Source organism: Halyomorpha halys, unplaced genomic scaffold (genome assembly GCF_000696795.3).
Source record: "Halyomorpha halys isolate HHAL.00 unplaced genomic scaffold, Hhal_1.1 Scaffold453.1, whole genome shotgun sequence".
NCBI classification, from domain to species: domain Eukaryota; kingdom Metazoa; phylum Arthropoda; class Insecta; order Hemiptera; family Pentatomidae; genus Halyomorpha; species Halyomorpha halys.
Genome location: NW_027107553.1, coordinates 819,757 through 836,422, shown reverse-complemented (window position 1 = coordinate 836,422; position 16,666 = coordinate 819,757). Strand labels below are relative to the sequence as shown.

Below are 16,666 nucleotides of genomic sequence, written 5' to 3'. Positions count from 1 at the left end.
ATAATAATAACATTCTTTTATATAAATAAAACTATCATTAAAAGATTGAAATTTATTATTGAATATATTATTTTGAAATAAAACCTTTATTAACGAGTTACAGCGGCTTAACTTAAATTTTGTAATTAAAAAATAATTCCGTAAGCAAACAACCCTGAAAGGGACAAGTACAACATAATGAGGTCTATAATGATAAACTACATCAAATTCTTCATAACCTTAATTTAGGGTATGCGATATTATATAATGCATATTTCATAGTTCATCTGTAATAATTTCTTTGATAGCTTTACAAAGTATACAGCAATACCAAATGTAGGTTTGGCATTTTTCAATAAAGATTGGACTAAAATATTAATTTATCACAGAAATCTTTGAAATACATTTTTTTGATAATTTATAATGATAAATTTGAAAAATTAATAAAATACACTTTTTAATAATTAAATTTCAGATAAAATAGAAATGGGATTGAAAAAGGAAGTTAATGCACCACTAATTGTGGTATCAAATCGTCTACCTTTTGTTCTGAATAAACGAGAAGATGGAACATTGGAACGTAAAGCTAGGTAAGAAACCTACAGCAATATCAAAGCTGTAAGAAGTAAATAAATTTTCTGAAATTAGCACCTTGCTGCTTTTTAGTGCTGGGGGACTAGTCACAGCAGTAGCGCCAGTGGTGATAGAATGTAAAGGACTGTGGATAGGTTGGTCTGGCATTTTTGGTCTCACACCTGATACAAAGATCCCTGAAGCAGATCCCGAAGATAAAGCACCGACAGCAGGTTTATTATCAAGTCAGGTAATGCTTACATTTGTTTTCTTTTTGAATTTCCAGAACAGAGGCCATTTCCTATAAAATGCAACTACTCTTTTAGTATTGGTAATAACAAATATTAAACCCTATTTTCCATCTCAAATTTATTTTCTAATCATCTCTTTGCAGGTGATCCCAGTCAGCATAGAGGAAAAGATGTTTGAAAGATATTATAATGGCTGCTGCAATGGGACACTATGGCCACTCTTCCATTCAATGCCTGACAGAGCAGTGTTTAAGGCTGACACTTGGAAGGTATTGTTCTCTTGATCACAAGTCTCTTGTCATTATAGACTAGATATTATTATATTCATCAATATATATATTATCTATTAACATTTTTCAATTAAAGGCCTATAGCAAGGTAAATGAAGACTTTGCTAAATGTACTCTTCAAGCTTTGAGAAAAACAATACAAGATCTTGATTCGCAAGGTAAAACCAATGTATCTCCAGTTGTCTGGATTCATGATTATCAGCTTTTTACAGCTGCTACTACAATCAGACAGGTACTATCTATCTAACAATTTTATATTTATAGAAATTTTGACTAGATATATCATAAAATGATATGAAATTTGAATGGGTGGCAGAAAAAAAATGTTTTACATCGCAGTTTCATATTTTTTTTTCTTGTGTAATATTGTTATGTACTTATAATAGAACAGGGTTCCATGGTTATAATGTGCATTCTAACCACACGGATATGAACTGATAGCCATGGAATCTGTTTCTACTAACTACATACAACATTATTCAAGTTTTTAAAAATCTGAAATTCTAACATTTGATTTTCCTCTACCCATTCATTTGGCCAATGGCCTTTTTTTTTATTGAGGTGGAAAGGATACAATGTAAGTACGATAATGTCAGATTTCCATGTCTAATCCAGGTTTGTGATGAAGAAAACCTCAGGTGCAAACTAGGATTTTTTCTTCATATTCCCTTTCCATCCTGGGACATAATGAGGCTTTTCCCATGGGATGATGTGATACTTCAAGGCATTTTAGGTATTTCCTATATAAAATAGGCTGTGGCATTTCAATTTTTAAAAAGATAATTGGCATTTGTAAAGACATATATAAATAGTCAAACCTGCATTTATTTATTTCATAATAAGTCATACATTAAAAAAAAAAAAAAAATCTAGCATCACAGAAATCAACAATCATATTACTTTCAGTAGACAAGTTATTATAAAGCTCATGAAAAAAATTATATTTATATTTATAGAAAGCTTTTTTTAACACAGAATAAAAAAAAATTAAATAGAAAGTTGCCAATTCAAAAACTACACGCCTCTAGTCATTTATGAATTTATTTTTTTCCCTTTTAATTATCAAATGATTTTTCCTTTGTTTAAATGCTTTAAATATTATGCATATATTGTTCTTTACATTTACTAATATGACAAACAGATCTAAATGATATCTGAAAAACTGAAATAGAATAATATAAATGGAATGGAATGATATATATATTTCTATTTCTATAATACAAAGATCAATTTGAAAAAAAAAATTAATACATTTAGGTTTTAATCTAAAATTTAACTTTTTTTTTTCATCACCTAGGACAGTTTCTAGGTATTTTCAAAGGGAAAAGTAACCTACAGAGCCCTTTGCAAAGTTGGTTATCTCTTAATAAAATATCCAGAAGACATAATTATTACGACTAATATATTAACAAATTTAATGAACAAAAAGTACAATGTGATGTGGTAAAAAAAAATAATCATGAAACATACACTGTGTGGAGTCCATTATCTTAGAGAATCTTTTTAAATTTATCATGACTCCTTCTGAAAACTTTCAAATATAGAAATAATTAAAGCTTTATTTCAACTCAATATAATTTAATAGCTGTGGGTCTGATTTCAACAGATGATAAGAGATCGAGCTATTTTATGTATCAATTTCCTATTCAAATATTTTTTTCATGATATGAACATAAATTATAACATTAAAATCTTATTTGTAAGCAGTAGTATTAAACAATCTTATGTACAATTCAAAAAGGCATTAAGGTCAATATGGACCATTCATTCGGCAACCTTGTTTAAAGAAATAGGGCATTGAGCATAAACAAAGTTGAACCATCAATTTGATTTGGTTGATATACCTTTCAATGACAAGATGTTTCAAGAATATATCAAGAAATGAGTAGCTAAAGAAAGACAAAAAACCAAGATTCACAAAACATTTGCTGAAAAAGAAAGATTTATCAGTTCTTGGTGATAAAGTTTTCTTTCTCTATATACCATCGATCTCTCATCCTAGAAAAATATCATAGTTCATTAATAACTCCAAATTCTGATACTAATTGTGAATGAAGGAGGGCAGGATAAATCTGAATGGACTCTTCAACCATTTTGATTTACTATCATGTAATGAAAAGATATTCTTTTTTTTTCTTCCAACAAGGACGGACTCCTTATGTATTCTTTTGATACTGGAACCCTTAACTATGCTAAAAAAAAAAAAATAGTCAGAGACTGAGACATATAGAATTCTGGTAAAAAAGATTCAGTATGCATGGATTTATAAAGACCCCTTTGGCTGCAGAAGCAAGCCTAGTCATAGTGAAAAAGAAAATGATCAAGTATATCTGTACAAAAGTCAATGCATATTTAACAAGTATACATTTTAAATGAGATAAAATGACATTTTAATGCAAAGAATCAAAGAGGTGATGTACTTTTTAATAAGTATCTTCCAATTTAGATAGACTATAAAGCTGATCAAAAGCTTCATAAAACAAAGACTTCCCATCCTCTGTATGAAACTAACTGGAATAGCAAACTATAAGCCCCAAAAGCAAGTATCATAAATCAAGAAATGAAACATATATTTCGTTCATTTGGCACCTCTGGCGGTCCACTCAACCTACACACCCCCATTCCAAAGTAACAAGATGTCATTAGAATCAATCCCAAACTAAATCAGTCATACTTTCTAAACTACACTAACTTGAGAATGTTGAAAATCATCATAAAATATATACAAACACACTAACAGATAAAAACAAAGTTGCAGTCAGGATATATGAGGTTCAGTCATACAAATGAACATCTATAAACCTGCCCACAAAATTCAGTAGCTACAATGTAGAATTATTCACTGCTACTGAACCTTTTAAATTAGCTAATAGATCCTATAAAACTCAAAAGTTAACACATTAATTATCATATAAATTACCCAGACATATAAAACAAATACGTTTTCTTCTAAAGATTAGCAGAATTAGATAGGAACATGATATAGTATTTATGCTGTTCCATATAAGAATGTAGGAGAGATTTAAATAAAATTGACATTATCTTTAATTCATGGCATGAGTAAATTTCACGCTGCATAGGACTATAATGGAAGTCTTGGGTCAACTGAATTAAAAAATAACACAAAGACGTGGAAAGAGTACAGATGACCTTTAAGGGAGGAGAATTAAAGTCATAGGAAAAATATATATATATTCACTGCATACATCTTAAAATGACATGACTAAATGTCACATAATACTGTGCATAATAATACAATTCAATATAAGTATATGATCATATACTTTTAGATAACCAACAACGCATTGTAGGCTCATTATACAAAGTATTCGAAAAGTATATTAATGAGTTAAATGTTTTGTTTATTTATTCTTTATATTATTAAATTTCCAATTTGAACAGAGTTGATTGTTGTTTCCCATTAGAAAATATTTCACTAATAACTGAATATTAAGAAAAATAAAAAATGGCTTTAATGATTAATTTAACTACTTTGGTATGACTTTGAAATAATGTTGTAATAAGCAGTGTTTGAAATGATGAAACCATACATATATATATTTTTATTTAATTTCCAAATATAACTAGAATAAATTATTAAGTCTAATTGAATAAAGTATTTAAATTCAATAGATTACTAAAAATTTAATAATTATTACAAATGAATTAATAATATGTTTCAGCATGTGACTTTGTTGGGTTTCACATAGAAGATTACTGTCTGAATTTTATCGATTGCTGCAGCAGAAGGTTGGGATGTAGAGTTGACAGAAACAAAATGTTGGTAGAATTAGCAGGGAGGACAGTGCATATCAAAGCACTTCCAATAGGTATCCCGTTTGACAGGTTTGTTCAGCTAGCTGAGTCTGCACCAGTATATCTTAAGGAAACAGATAAAGTCAAGGTGATTCTTGGGGTCGACAGATTGGATTATACTAAAGGTAACTAATATTAAATCAATTAATATGCCAATTCTATAACAATCTATTTATAGATTTTTCTGATCTTCAAAATAACATTATTTTCAGGACTTGTACACAGAATCCTAGCATATGAACGTTTATTAGAAAAATATCCAGAACATATAGAAATGATTTATCTCCTTCAGATATCTGTCCCTTCCCGAACAAATGTGAAAGAATATAAACAATTGAAGGAAGAAATTGACCAACTTATAGGAAGAATAAACGGTCGATTTTCCAGACCCAATTGGTCTCCAATAAGATATATTTATGGCTGCTTAAGTCAAGAGCAATTGGCAGCAATTTATAGAGACTCTTCGATTGCTTTAGTTACACCTCTGAGAGATGGTATGAATCTTGTAGCCAAAGAATACGTAGCCTGCCAAATTAAAGACCCAGGAGTACTGATTTTATCACCTTTTGCTGGAGCAGGAGGTATGATGCATGAAGCTTTGTTAGTCAATCCATATGAAATTGATGATGCAGCAGATACATTGCATAGGGCATTGCTGATGCCTTTAGATGAAAGGGAAGTGAGAATGAAACAGCTAAGGCACCGAGAACAACAGCTTAATGTAAACCATTGGATGAAGTCATTTCTATCGGCAATAGGTGCCCTTGTTAGTGATGAAAATCAAGATCCCCTCACCATGACAATGCTTCCACTCTCTCTAGATGATTTTGATCATTATCTATCGATTGACAGAAGTTGTAAACTCAGTTTGATTTTGGACTACGATGGTACATTGGTACAATTAGCATCTCACCCAGACCTAGCAGTACTGCCTGAAGAAACTAAAAGGGTACTTGAGAGATTGGCAAACATGCCTGATGTGAACATCGCAGTCATTTCAGGTAGAAGTCTTGAGAATGTAATCAATATGGTAGGAATTGAGAGCATAACATACGCAGGAAGCCATGGTTTAGAAATATTACACCCAGACGGTACTAAATTTATACACCCAGTCCCTAATGAATATGCAGAAAAACTAAGAGAACTTATGAGGTTGCTACAAGATGAAGTGTGTCATGATGGTGCATGGGTTGAAAATAAAGGTGTTCTGTTGACTTTTCACTATCGTGAAACACCACTTTCTTTAAGAGATCACATTGTTGAAAGAGCAAGTGAAATTTTCCATAAAGCAGGTTTCCAACCACATTATGCTCACATGGCTATAGAAGCTAAGCCCCCAGTAACATGGGACCAAGGAAGAGCTTCAATCCACATTTTAAGAACGATGTATGGAGTAGATTGGTCAGAAAGAGTAAGAATCATTTATGCAGGATGTGAAGACGCAATGATGGCTTTACAAGGAATAGCTTGCACATTCCGTGTAGATTCATCCCCCACAGTAAGGACTGCAGCTGATTTTCGACTGGCTGGACCTGATGAAGTGCTGACCATGTTGAGATGGGTTGAAAAACAAATGAACAAGAGATCACCACGATTAGTACTATCCCCTCGTCTTGCTAGGTCTCCAAAAATACAGAAAAAACCCACAAGAGACAGTATACATTCCCAAATGAGCTTTGAAGATGATGATGACAAAATGAGCTTTCTAGGAAGAAATGGCAAACCAAAGTCTTCAACTTTAAGTATGGTAAGGTAGTTAATTTTGAAAGAATACTGTTGTAAAACTTATTGCAGTCTCATTTGTACATAAAATAAAATTAGAATCATAAATATTGTAACTGAAAGTTTATAACAATTAAAAAAACTTGGGGTAGCTGAGGACATTTTCAAACAACTTCTAGTCTTAAGTATAGTTGTAGGTTGGAAGCTGACTGAGTCCATCAATGTTAATGCCAATAAACTATATACCATACTTTTATTACTTCTGTTTATAAATAGTATGTATACAAGTTATAAATTATCTGAATTTACTATACCAAAGAACTTTTATAATCTCACCAGGAAAAAACAAACAAATTTGTTCCATTTACTCATTTTTAATGTAATAAATTATAATTAGATATTTTATAATTTTAAAAAAACGGAAAGGCAAGGTGAATTTATTATTTTTTAAAAAATTTAATATCAAAATCAAAAAAATTTAAAATGTTATTAGTTTCATTAAACAATAATATTGTTACATATTATGTAAATAAATAAGATCCATGTTTATTAAAGTTTTTATTATAAGAAAAAATAATACTTGTGAATTTTTAATTAATTCATTTAACTGTTATCATTCAAATTTTAATTGTTTAATTGTTTTAGGTACTTATAAGCCTTATAAATTGTTGTAAAAAATCATTCAAAAACTCTTAAAAAAGTTTGAGTAATTTGTTGAAGCAATTAATAAACATATTTTTATTTAACAGTATTTATATTAAATTAAAGTTAATTTAGAAAATTAAATAAAAAGAAAAATCTACAAAAATAATTTTTGTAATTATTCTTTACATGAAACATATATTTATAAATTGTTAGCTTTAAATTATCTGTATCTAAAATAGTCTAGTTTATTACATTTTTGTATATATTTTTATGTTACAATTGAAAAAAAGAACTTCCTTATTACATAGAATGAATTCAATATTGCTTCCTAAATTCAATCTTATTGAAATAAATACATTTTAGAAATATCATACACTTAAAAACAACACATGAAAAAATTTCAAAAGGAATACATATAAGTCTGATGAAATTATTAGTTTTTTTTTTAAATCTGGAGTTTGGAGGAAGGAAATGAGGTCTAATATGAACCGGAAAAATGTCAATGCCCCAATAATGATGTGATATGGAGATATCAATTTTGTCTTGGCCTATTTCATATATGTATTATATATTTCATAATGATTCACTAATTTCACAAGTCACTAATCAAACACTGTGTAGAAGGGAGTGGGTTCGGCACAGTAGAGACAGTTTGGTTTACTTGGCATTACCATATTACACCCATTCATTTTTCCAAATAGCCCCAAACATGTTCTATTGGGTTAGTATCTGGTGAATGAGGGTTTATGAACCATTTTGGAAAGCTTTCTGCTGACAGTTATTTCATGCTAACTAGAGACAAAAAACAAAATGCTGTTTTAATGGAATGGACCAGAACCATTCAATCTCTCAAAAAAATTGAGGCATTTTCCATTATTTACCATTCATCATTATGGAAGATGAATTTTAAGTTATTATTTCTAGCATTTTTTTTTTTTCAGTAAGTTAAGAACTATATTATTTTGAAGAAAAAACTTAATTTGTTTTTCACAAAAGAAATAAACATAAAATAAATTACTGTAAGGACCTTACTGTGATTAGAGTCCTTACTTTTCATTCTAAAAATTGAATCTACTTTTTAACCTAATTTGATTCTTCATTAGACTAGGTAGATTCCTGAAAATTCTATTTTGAATTTAAAAAAACAAAACAACTAACAACTGAAAATTCAACATGTATCTCAAAAAATTGCAAGGTGAATAAAAGATAAGTAACAAAATAAAAAAAAAATTAGAATAACAAAGTTGAGGATAAAAAATTTTAAGTAATATTGTTAAGCTTATATAATATGATTTAAAAATATGTTCAGAATAGAATACTGTAAAAATAAGACATACAAGGTTTATTACATTTTTCCAAAAACAAAATAAAACTAGAATTTAATTATAAAATTTACTATAAAAAAAATAACACAATACATAACCAATATTCATGACAAGTCGAACTTAGAAAGAAGAGGACACTCAGTATGAACATAAAAAGACAGTAAGCAAGTGATGAGAGTAAACAAGTATTATAATCGGATTTGGGAGTTATTTCTAGTGGTGAAATTTGGAAGGAATTTGTTTTTATTTACATCATTGAATTAACCTTTTTTTTTTCCCATAGAAATCAAATCAAAACTCCAAAAATCATAGACGTTATTGGATGGGAACAGGTCGCTGCTTTGCTTGAATAATGAAACATCTGATAAAAAAGTCTTGGTTCTATTTTGAAATGTACATGTTCCAAAGATATTAACATAGACACGTTTTTTTTTTATCTCTCTACTGAGGTCTTAGACTGTTCCAAAGCTAATAGGGTTATAAAAAAATAACCAGTCTATGGAATAATCTGCAGAATATATCAAATACAAAATAACATATTTTTTTTTGTAAGAGGTACCATTATTCAAACAATATAGCGATGTGTCCTCAATACCATGTATAAGTTTGCAGCACTGATTACACTATTTTAAAAGAACACAATTTGATAATATTTAAAGGAAAACAAATTCTGAGTAAAACCAAATTAAAGTAATTATTGATTAAAAATAAGTTTAAAAAAAAGTCATTAATTGATACCGTTACGGGTAAATCCTTTGTGGCTGCTTTTTACTGATAAAAATCAAAATATTACACAACCTACTAAAAATAACGTGTGAAAATATTTTAGTTTAGACACAGAAAAGACTATTCACCAAAACAAATCTACCCATGATGGATCTTTCATCAATAAATAATAGGCCTACTGGAGAATAATTTATTGAAAAAATAGTCAATAAAAAACATAAGTTTATACAAATACATAAGTACAAAAGCTTATATATAAAACCAAAAACCTAAGAGGTACTAATTTTATAATTTAAAGAGTCAAAGAAGGTAAGAATATTTACAAATGTTCAAATCACAGAACGATTCAGTTAAAACTAACATGAATTACTTATTCTCATAAATATAGAAAATTTAACTTATAAATCATAATTTAACCTATAACACTAATACACAATGTTTAAGACTGTAAACAACATCCTACATTGAAAGTAAAACTAAGTTATAAACGTCAAAGGATAAATAACAAAGAAAGCACTTTTCAAACATAAAAGCTAAAAATAACCAGAGATCATTAAAAAAATTTACATGTCCTATCAGTAGTTGATTGACTCAGGTATTAGTAGACGCTACTGAGGCAAACATCCTTAATGAAGTGGGTATTCCTTGCACTTCAATGGGTTAAAGAGAAAAGACTGATGGTTAGGGATGGATATAGATCAAATAACCATTGATCAAGAAAAAGCACTTACTTATCAAGTATAGAATCCAAGACCCCTTATGACTTTTATTTTATGAACTACATAACATTTTTATTTTGGATTACCCCGTAAATAAAAAAATACTTCTACACTATTAAAAAAAAATTAATGCTTCATTCTAGATTAGACACATCTTGAAAAAATTCTCAATGTAGGAAAAAATAATACAGGTATCCTAACGGTCGAGACAAGATGTCTCTACAATGAAGCATTAATTTTTAAAATATTAAAATTATATTGTTGATTTGTTTGAATTACAAGGAATGACAGCTTAAGAACCAATATGACAATACCATTTAGACATTTCTAAGTAACAAAGATTATAATCAATAGCCAAAATCGTTACTAACTAGTGTTTCAAGATTATACCTAGTTTTTAGTATGATACCTAGAAAGATTTTTAAAAAATAGAGGATTAAAATTGTTAAATTGGAGTGACTAGTTATAGTTAATACAAATGGAGTTAGATACTTGAGATCATTCCAACATTAGATATCACATCTTATACACAGCTCATGAGGGATCTTGGGTTCAGTTACAAGTGAGAAAGTGCTGTTTCTGGACAAAAAGTTATACAAGGTGTTTTAAAAAGTATACTCATTTTAAAGAGGCTGGGTATGCCTCAGTAGGATCTGCCAATCACAGGTTTGATCAATAGCTGATATAACAGAATAAATAATTGCCTGTCACAGCCAGATTTGAACATGGGCCCAAAAGATAGAATCATACTCCTTCATGTCTTGGGAATTAAATTTAATTCTACTATAAGTGGTACAATCCAGTAATAGGAAGTAATTATAGTAGCTAATAAGGGTGTCCCAATAATAATGATTTTATGTTATAAGTGTACATTGTTAATTAAATTTCATTAGGGATGGGTTGTTATAGAGTTAAGATGTTTCTTTTCCTAACTAGTAACTGGTACTTTTATTTAATACTTCACATTATATTCATATTCACATTCACATTTGTAAGTTATCACTGTTACAACTAGCATAAAAACATGTTCCTCATTTACACTTGAAGTATGCTGACTTGAGAAAAAACACATGCTAGATACTGCCAAAGAGTCAACATAAAGATTAAAAAGGGTTTATTCAAATGTAAATAAATAATTTTAAAAAATAATACATTTTATTATAATGTACAATAATCAACAAATCCATGTTTATCAAAAAAGTTCACACAAATAATATATCTATTAACCACTAGAATATTTTTTGCTAACCAATGAGAACTCAAAATTTTACAAAGTAATTTCTATGATAACCACATAAATAGAAAGGATGAGGAAAGTAATGTCGGACCCACAACCTCCAATAAAGGAGAAATTCAAACTTATCCACGACTATATTTTATCATAATAAATTTGTTTCTATTCTTGTCAATAAAATATATATATATCTTTTTTAGGTTTGGAAAGAGAAAAAAATAGTAATATTTTTTAGTAAAACCTTATAAATTATAAATATTAGAGGTTTAATAAAATTCATTAGTTTTTGAAGTAAAATAAATAAATTTTCAACCAAAAAAGTAAGTGAAAAAATGAACAATAATTAGAGTAAACAGTTAGTTGATAAAGCATGTACATAGCTTGAAACAATTTGCCATCTCTTACCAACAAAAAACAATAGATAAATATAAAATATGAAAGAATTTGATAATTAATGGAAAGGGATAATAAATGTTATTTGTTTCTATGTCTGCTATGCAAATAGTCATAACTTTTTGACTATTTTTGTAATTAACATGAAAACATAAAAAAATAATAACAGTTATTTTTTACTTACAGTATAAATGGAAAATCGTAAGGAAAGCATTGCTATCATTTCAGGAGTTGGGGTTTAGAAACTAACAAGGATTAATTTCAACTGAATTTGAAGCAGTAGTAAATGTGTTAAGCATGCATTGGACCAGATTTTTTAATGGAATATATATATTACAGTTATAATTTTGTTTAGGGATACTGGGAAGACATTTATTATGAACAGCAATCTGAGAATATATTAGATTTAATTAACTTTCTGATTTAAATACAATAGTAACTATGATGGCAATTTGTTACAATATCCATTATATAAACATCTGAAGGGATTTGCAAATACTCAAAGTAAAACAAATAGTAAACATAATTTTTTTTTTAAAACAATTTGGACATCAGTTGTAAGAAATAAATATCACTATAAAAATAATTGACTATTGTCATTAAGATTGATTTGAAAAAAATTAAAGATATATTGATTAGTTTTAGAAGTGACAAAAAGAATTACAGCATAATTCAAAATATAGGTTCAGGAAAAAAGTCCTAAATTTAGAAGCCTTAAAACCAAGGTCATCCATCACTAGGAAATAAAAGAGAACATATATACAATACAAGAGAACATACACATATCCCAATATTTACGAGATGAATCAAGACAGTATCATTGTCTGAGCCATAGATTTCCAACAGGTGCTGCATGAGAGTCTAGGTCGCAAGGGGGTCTAAAGATATTTTCGTGAGGTTTTAATGTTAGAACTATTATATTAATTATCTTTCCTGATATTTGGGCGATTAAATGAAAGGTTTAACAGGTAAATTCAAAGTAAAAGTGACTGAAAAATCCACTTTTATTTCTTCAAATATTTTTCAAAGAGAACCTCCATTTACTCCTAGTTGGGGGTGATGGTGGTACATGGCTCGATTTCAGACTTAGTAGTCTTATCTTATCTCATAGACTTCTATGGTTTGGAAACCACTGATGTAACTGATAATGGCTACCAATGTATAATATTTAATCATACTAATTACTCATAACCATAATTTTGTATTAATAAACCAAACCACTTCATGTTTATTCTTAAAGCTACTATCATAGTAGCATACAAGATTAAAAAAATCAATAGAAAATAATGTGAATCATTGTGAAAAATTACAAGAAGTAAAAATAAATAATGAATAAAATTAAGTAGGACAAAATCTGTACAAAAAACAAAACAAATACGTATTCGATTCTGTCGCATTTGTTTTATATAATTCACAGGAAAAATTTATTATTTATTTATTTTTTCTAACCTCCTATATTACAATTATATATAGTACTTGCAAGCTAAGGAATATATATACACTTATAACATTTAATCTTGGTTTGCCTTGCGGCATTATAAGATAAGACAAGCTTGGTCCGCTGAAGGCGGTTTTACATGAGTAGCTGCGTTGCCAGAGGCTAACAAGGAATGGGGAGGGACCATTCTGGCTGGTGGCCGGAAAAATTGAAACTTTTTTTATCATTAACATAGGAGGAGAGATGACAATGAGGAAAAATGAACTAAAATAGTTATTGATAACAATAAATCAACAAAATTAACATAATTATAAAAAATATATATTTATTATGAACTTCGAAATACATCCCGATTCCACATATGATTTCATTCCTTTGCTTGAATAGTGGCACATCTGAAGAAAAAAAGTTTTAATTTTATTTTGTGATAGCAAATATTCCAAAGATAGTAGTGCAGACTGAGGATACTTTTTAACTGAGGTCATCCTACAGACTGTCTTACAGCTACATTAGAGTTGTTACAAATTAGTTCTAGTAGCTTATGGCACAATCTATGGAATACCTCAAATACAAAATTAAAAAAAAAAAAACTTTTTTCTGTAAGATGAGCCACTATTCAAGCAAAACAGTGATATATCTTTTGAAAATCTGGAAACTAATGCGTTAATAACTAAGAAAATATGAAGTGCACTGTGTACGTTCATTATATACACATTATACTAATATAAAAAAAAATTTAGGTTAATGGTAAAACTGATTAACTATTATTTTCTTGTATGATTGATGTATCACCTTTATCATTAACCTAATGGAATTTTAAATCGAAATTGTTTCAAATAATTTTAGGCTTGGTTATCTCTTTATTTTTGAGTACAAATGAATAGGCCATAGACAATTTTTTATCTAAGGTATTACAAACTATATAAACTTTTCCTCTTAACTTTTTATATATTTTCTTCTCGATATGATTAAAATAATTTGCTTCAATAAGTTTACTATGAATATTTGTAATTTTTTCTACGACATGAGTTTCCTGTTTCTCCCTTGTAGATCCAATTATTAAAGCTATATCATGATCATTAACAGTCACAAAATATTGATGATTGTTAGTAGAGGATATTAATCCTTTGGATTTAATAAAGCTAAATTTGCATGCCAAAAATACAAACAAAATATAAATGAAATTATTTTTTCCATATGACTGATAATTTGTATTGGCAAATAAAACATTAAGGGATTTATATATTTTTAAGAATTTTTCATCATTCATGTCAGTTGTACTAAATAAATTTGCAGCAGAATAAAAATGTTTAACATTATTAGAATCAAACTGATATTTGTTTTCATAACATTCCTTAAGAATTTTAGCGAACTGGAAAAAAGTTTCCTGATTAGGAATTTTCAAAGAAGCTAAATGCTCATCCTCTGCATTGGCAATTGATAAAAAACCTAAATGATAAAGAAAAATAAATAACAGATCTGATTTGTCTATTTCTTGTTGTTCCAACTTCAATAGATTACATAAATCTTTTATGTTGCTTCTGGAAAATTGTTTAGAAATATCAATATCAACAAACGTCCCACAAAGCAGCTGCAAAATTTTTTCATCGCTGAAAATTTGTTTAATACTAAAAAGAGATTCATCTCTAATACTAAAGCTTCGGATCTTTTTATTATTTTCAAAAAACTTTAATACTGACCAAATACTATAAATTTTAACTCTACTAATACTATATCCATTGAAATATTTATCAATAGTTAGCTTATATTTATTTTTAGCTTTATCATCTTTCACAAATAGACCTAATAATTGATCACACTCCTTAGATGTTAATCCATAATATAAATGGAATGGGTGCTTATGTAAAAATTTGTAATGAATAATACCATTTAAACATTGTGAAAAAGTCAAAGCTAACCCTTCGCTTGAAATACGAAAAACACCAGTTAATAGGGCATGATCAATGTGATTACTTGACTTCAATAAATCAGCAGTAGTAGACTGAATAAAATTTATTATGCGAGTGTCATCAGGATTGTCCTTAAAAATAAAGCTTTCAAAATAAGCGTCATATTCATCAATCAAGAGGAATACGGGTTTTCCAAAATATTTGTGTAATACTTCCGCTAAAAAATTAAAACCTATTTTTGTATCATAAGTACTTAAATTTATGTAATTTGGTTCGATATAACTTTTAAATTTATCTAATTTAAGATTTCCAGACCATAAATTATTAACTTCTAACAGGTAACGATGATGTTCAAATGCTTTCCTCACAATAGTTTTGAATTCTGTTAACATGCTATCAAAATCAACGGATTTAGCAAGTGGTTTATAATCTATCATCATAACAGGATGCCTTCCTAAATGTACCTTGCAAAACTGTTCATGCTCAAAGATTTTTAATTTGTTTTCAAAAAACAGCTTGTAGTTGTCTGTTTGAGCTACATCAATAGGTCTACCAGAACTATCCACCTCAATTTCTAGAAACCTTTTGACCATATCTAAATTTGTTGATTTTCCAAAACGTCTGGGAGCAGTAATTAGTACCTTACAAGTATTCTCGAACAAAGCTTTTATAAGCAGTGATTTGTCAACAAAACCACTTGTGGCAACAATTTTTGAAAAGTCACACGATTCTAAATCTAAAGATAGTTGTACAGGATCCTGTAAATATCCAAAGAAAATTAAAATTTTAAACATGTTACCTAAGAAAGTGTATAAAATAAAAATGAAGTATAACCTTTCCAGAAGTTTCATTAGAACAGTGTCTGCTTAGTTCAGCTATACTTGACTTAGGGTCAGTTTTTAATTTTTTCTTTGAAGGGGTTTCCATGATTAAAGTAGGTCTACAAATGACACATTCCACCAAAGATTTTACTAAGAAAACTAAGTTTCAATATGGAGCTGATACAAATCAACTTTAAAGAAACAATATTACAGTTGAATTTCAGCGGTAAGAGTTCAAAACAAAAATCACATAGAGGTTCAACATCAAAATTGAAGTTAATTTTTTCTAAATGAACCCAACCTAATACACAATAAAATATTTTGTTTGTTTCGGGCCTTATTCATGATGGTTGAGATTATTTTATAGTTAAATTTTTTTTTTAAATAAAATAAATATCGATCCACGGGAACTCTTCAAGTACATGCGATCTTTTTGAATTTTAGTAGATACGGAAATTTATATTATAAGGTCAAATTGATTTAAACACCATTTTTATGCAATAGCCTAACCAAAATTTTTATTTTGACTCTTTGCCACAGAAAGATTTCAAAATACAAGGTTCTTGTAAGCAAGAAAGGCTGTGACATGATATTATAGTGGTCCACAATAAAATGAGAGGTTTTGATTTTAGTTGTTGGATCAATTTCAGGTAAAGAACAATATGCAGCGAACCATTATAGTTCAAAACTACAAGAAAAAATAAGATAGCTTAGGTCTCAGGAATTTTTGACCGTGAACTTAGACAATCCAGGGAGCCAGGAAACGCTATTCATAAATTTTAATCTCACTGCTTAAGAACATATTTAACATTACAATTGACTTA

At 28.6% G+C, this 16,666-nt stretch overlaps 2 protein-coding genes across 5 annotated transcripts in view; one reads left to right on the top strand and one right to left on the bottom strand.

Moving 5' to 3' along the window:
- Tps1 (Trehalose-6-phosphate synthase 1) overlaps window positions 1-6,881 on the top strand; it is a 67,292-nt gene extending 60,411 nt beyond the window's left edge. For 2 of the 4 annotated variants that reach the window (XM_067045925.1, XM_014424103.2), the window contains exons 2-8: window positions 455-569; window positions 646-802; window positions 947-1,072; window positions 1,170-1,325; window positions 1,709-1,826; window positions 4,777-5,034; window positions 5,122-6,881. In XM_067045925.1, the coding sequence (XP_066902026.1) occupies window positions 455-569; window positions 646-802; window positions 947-1,072; window positions 1,170-1,325; window positions 1,709-1,826; window positions 4,777-5,034; window positions 5,122-6,665 (2,474 nt within the window). In that variant the 3' untranslated portion in view covers window positions 6,666-6,881. Of the gene's footprint in view, window positions 1-454; window positions 570-627; window positions 803-946; window positions 1,073-1,169; window positions 1,326-1,708; window positions 1,827-4,776; window positions 5,035-5,121 lie in introns of all 4 variants that reach the window. The other 2 variants (XM_067045924.1, XM_014424102.2) reach the window with 1 other exon arrangement.
- A 2,827-nt stretch (window positions 6,882-9,708) lies between these two features.
- LOC106682939 (uncharacterized) lies at window positions 9,709-16,280 on the bottom strand. Its single transcript, XM_067045926.1, has 2 exons — window positions 15,856-16,280; window positions 9,709-15,779 (listed from the first exon to the last, which is right to left on the bottom strand). The coding sequence occupies exons 1-2, from the start codon at window positions 15,946-15,948 to the stop codon at window positions 13,944-13,946; spliced, it is 1,929 nt and encodes a 642-aa protein (XP_066902027.1). The 5' UTR covers window positions 15,949-16,280; the 3' UTR covers window positions 9,709-13,943.
- Between the last annotated feature and the right edge of the window lie 386 nt (window positions 16,281-16,666).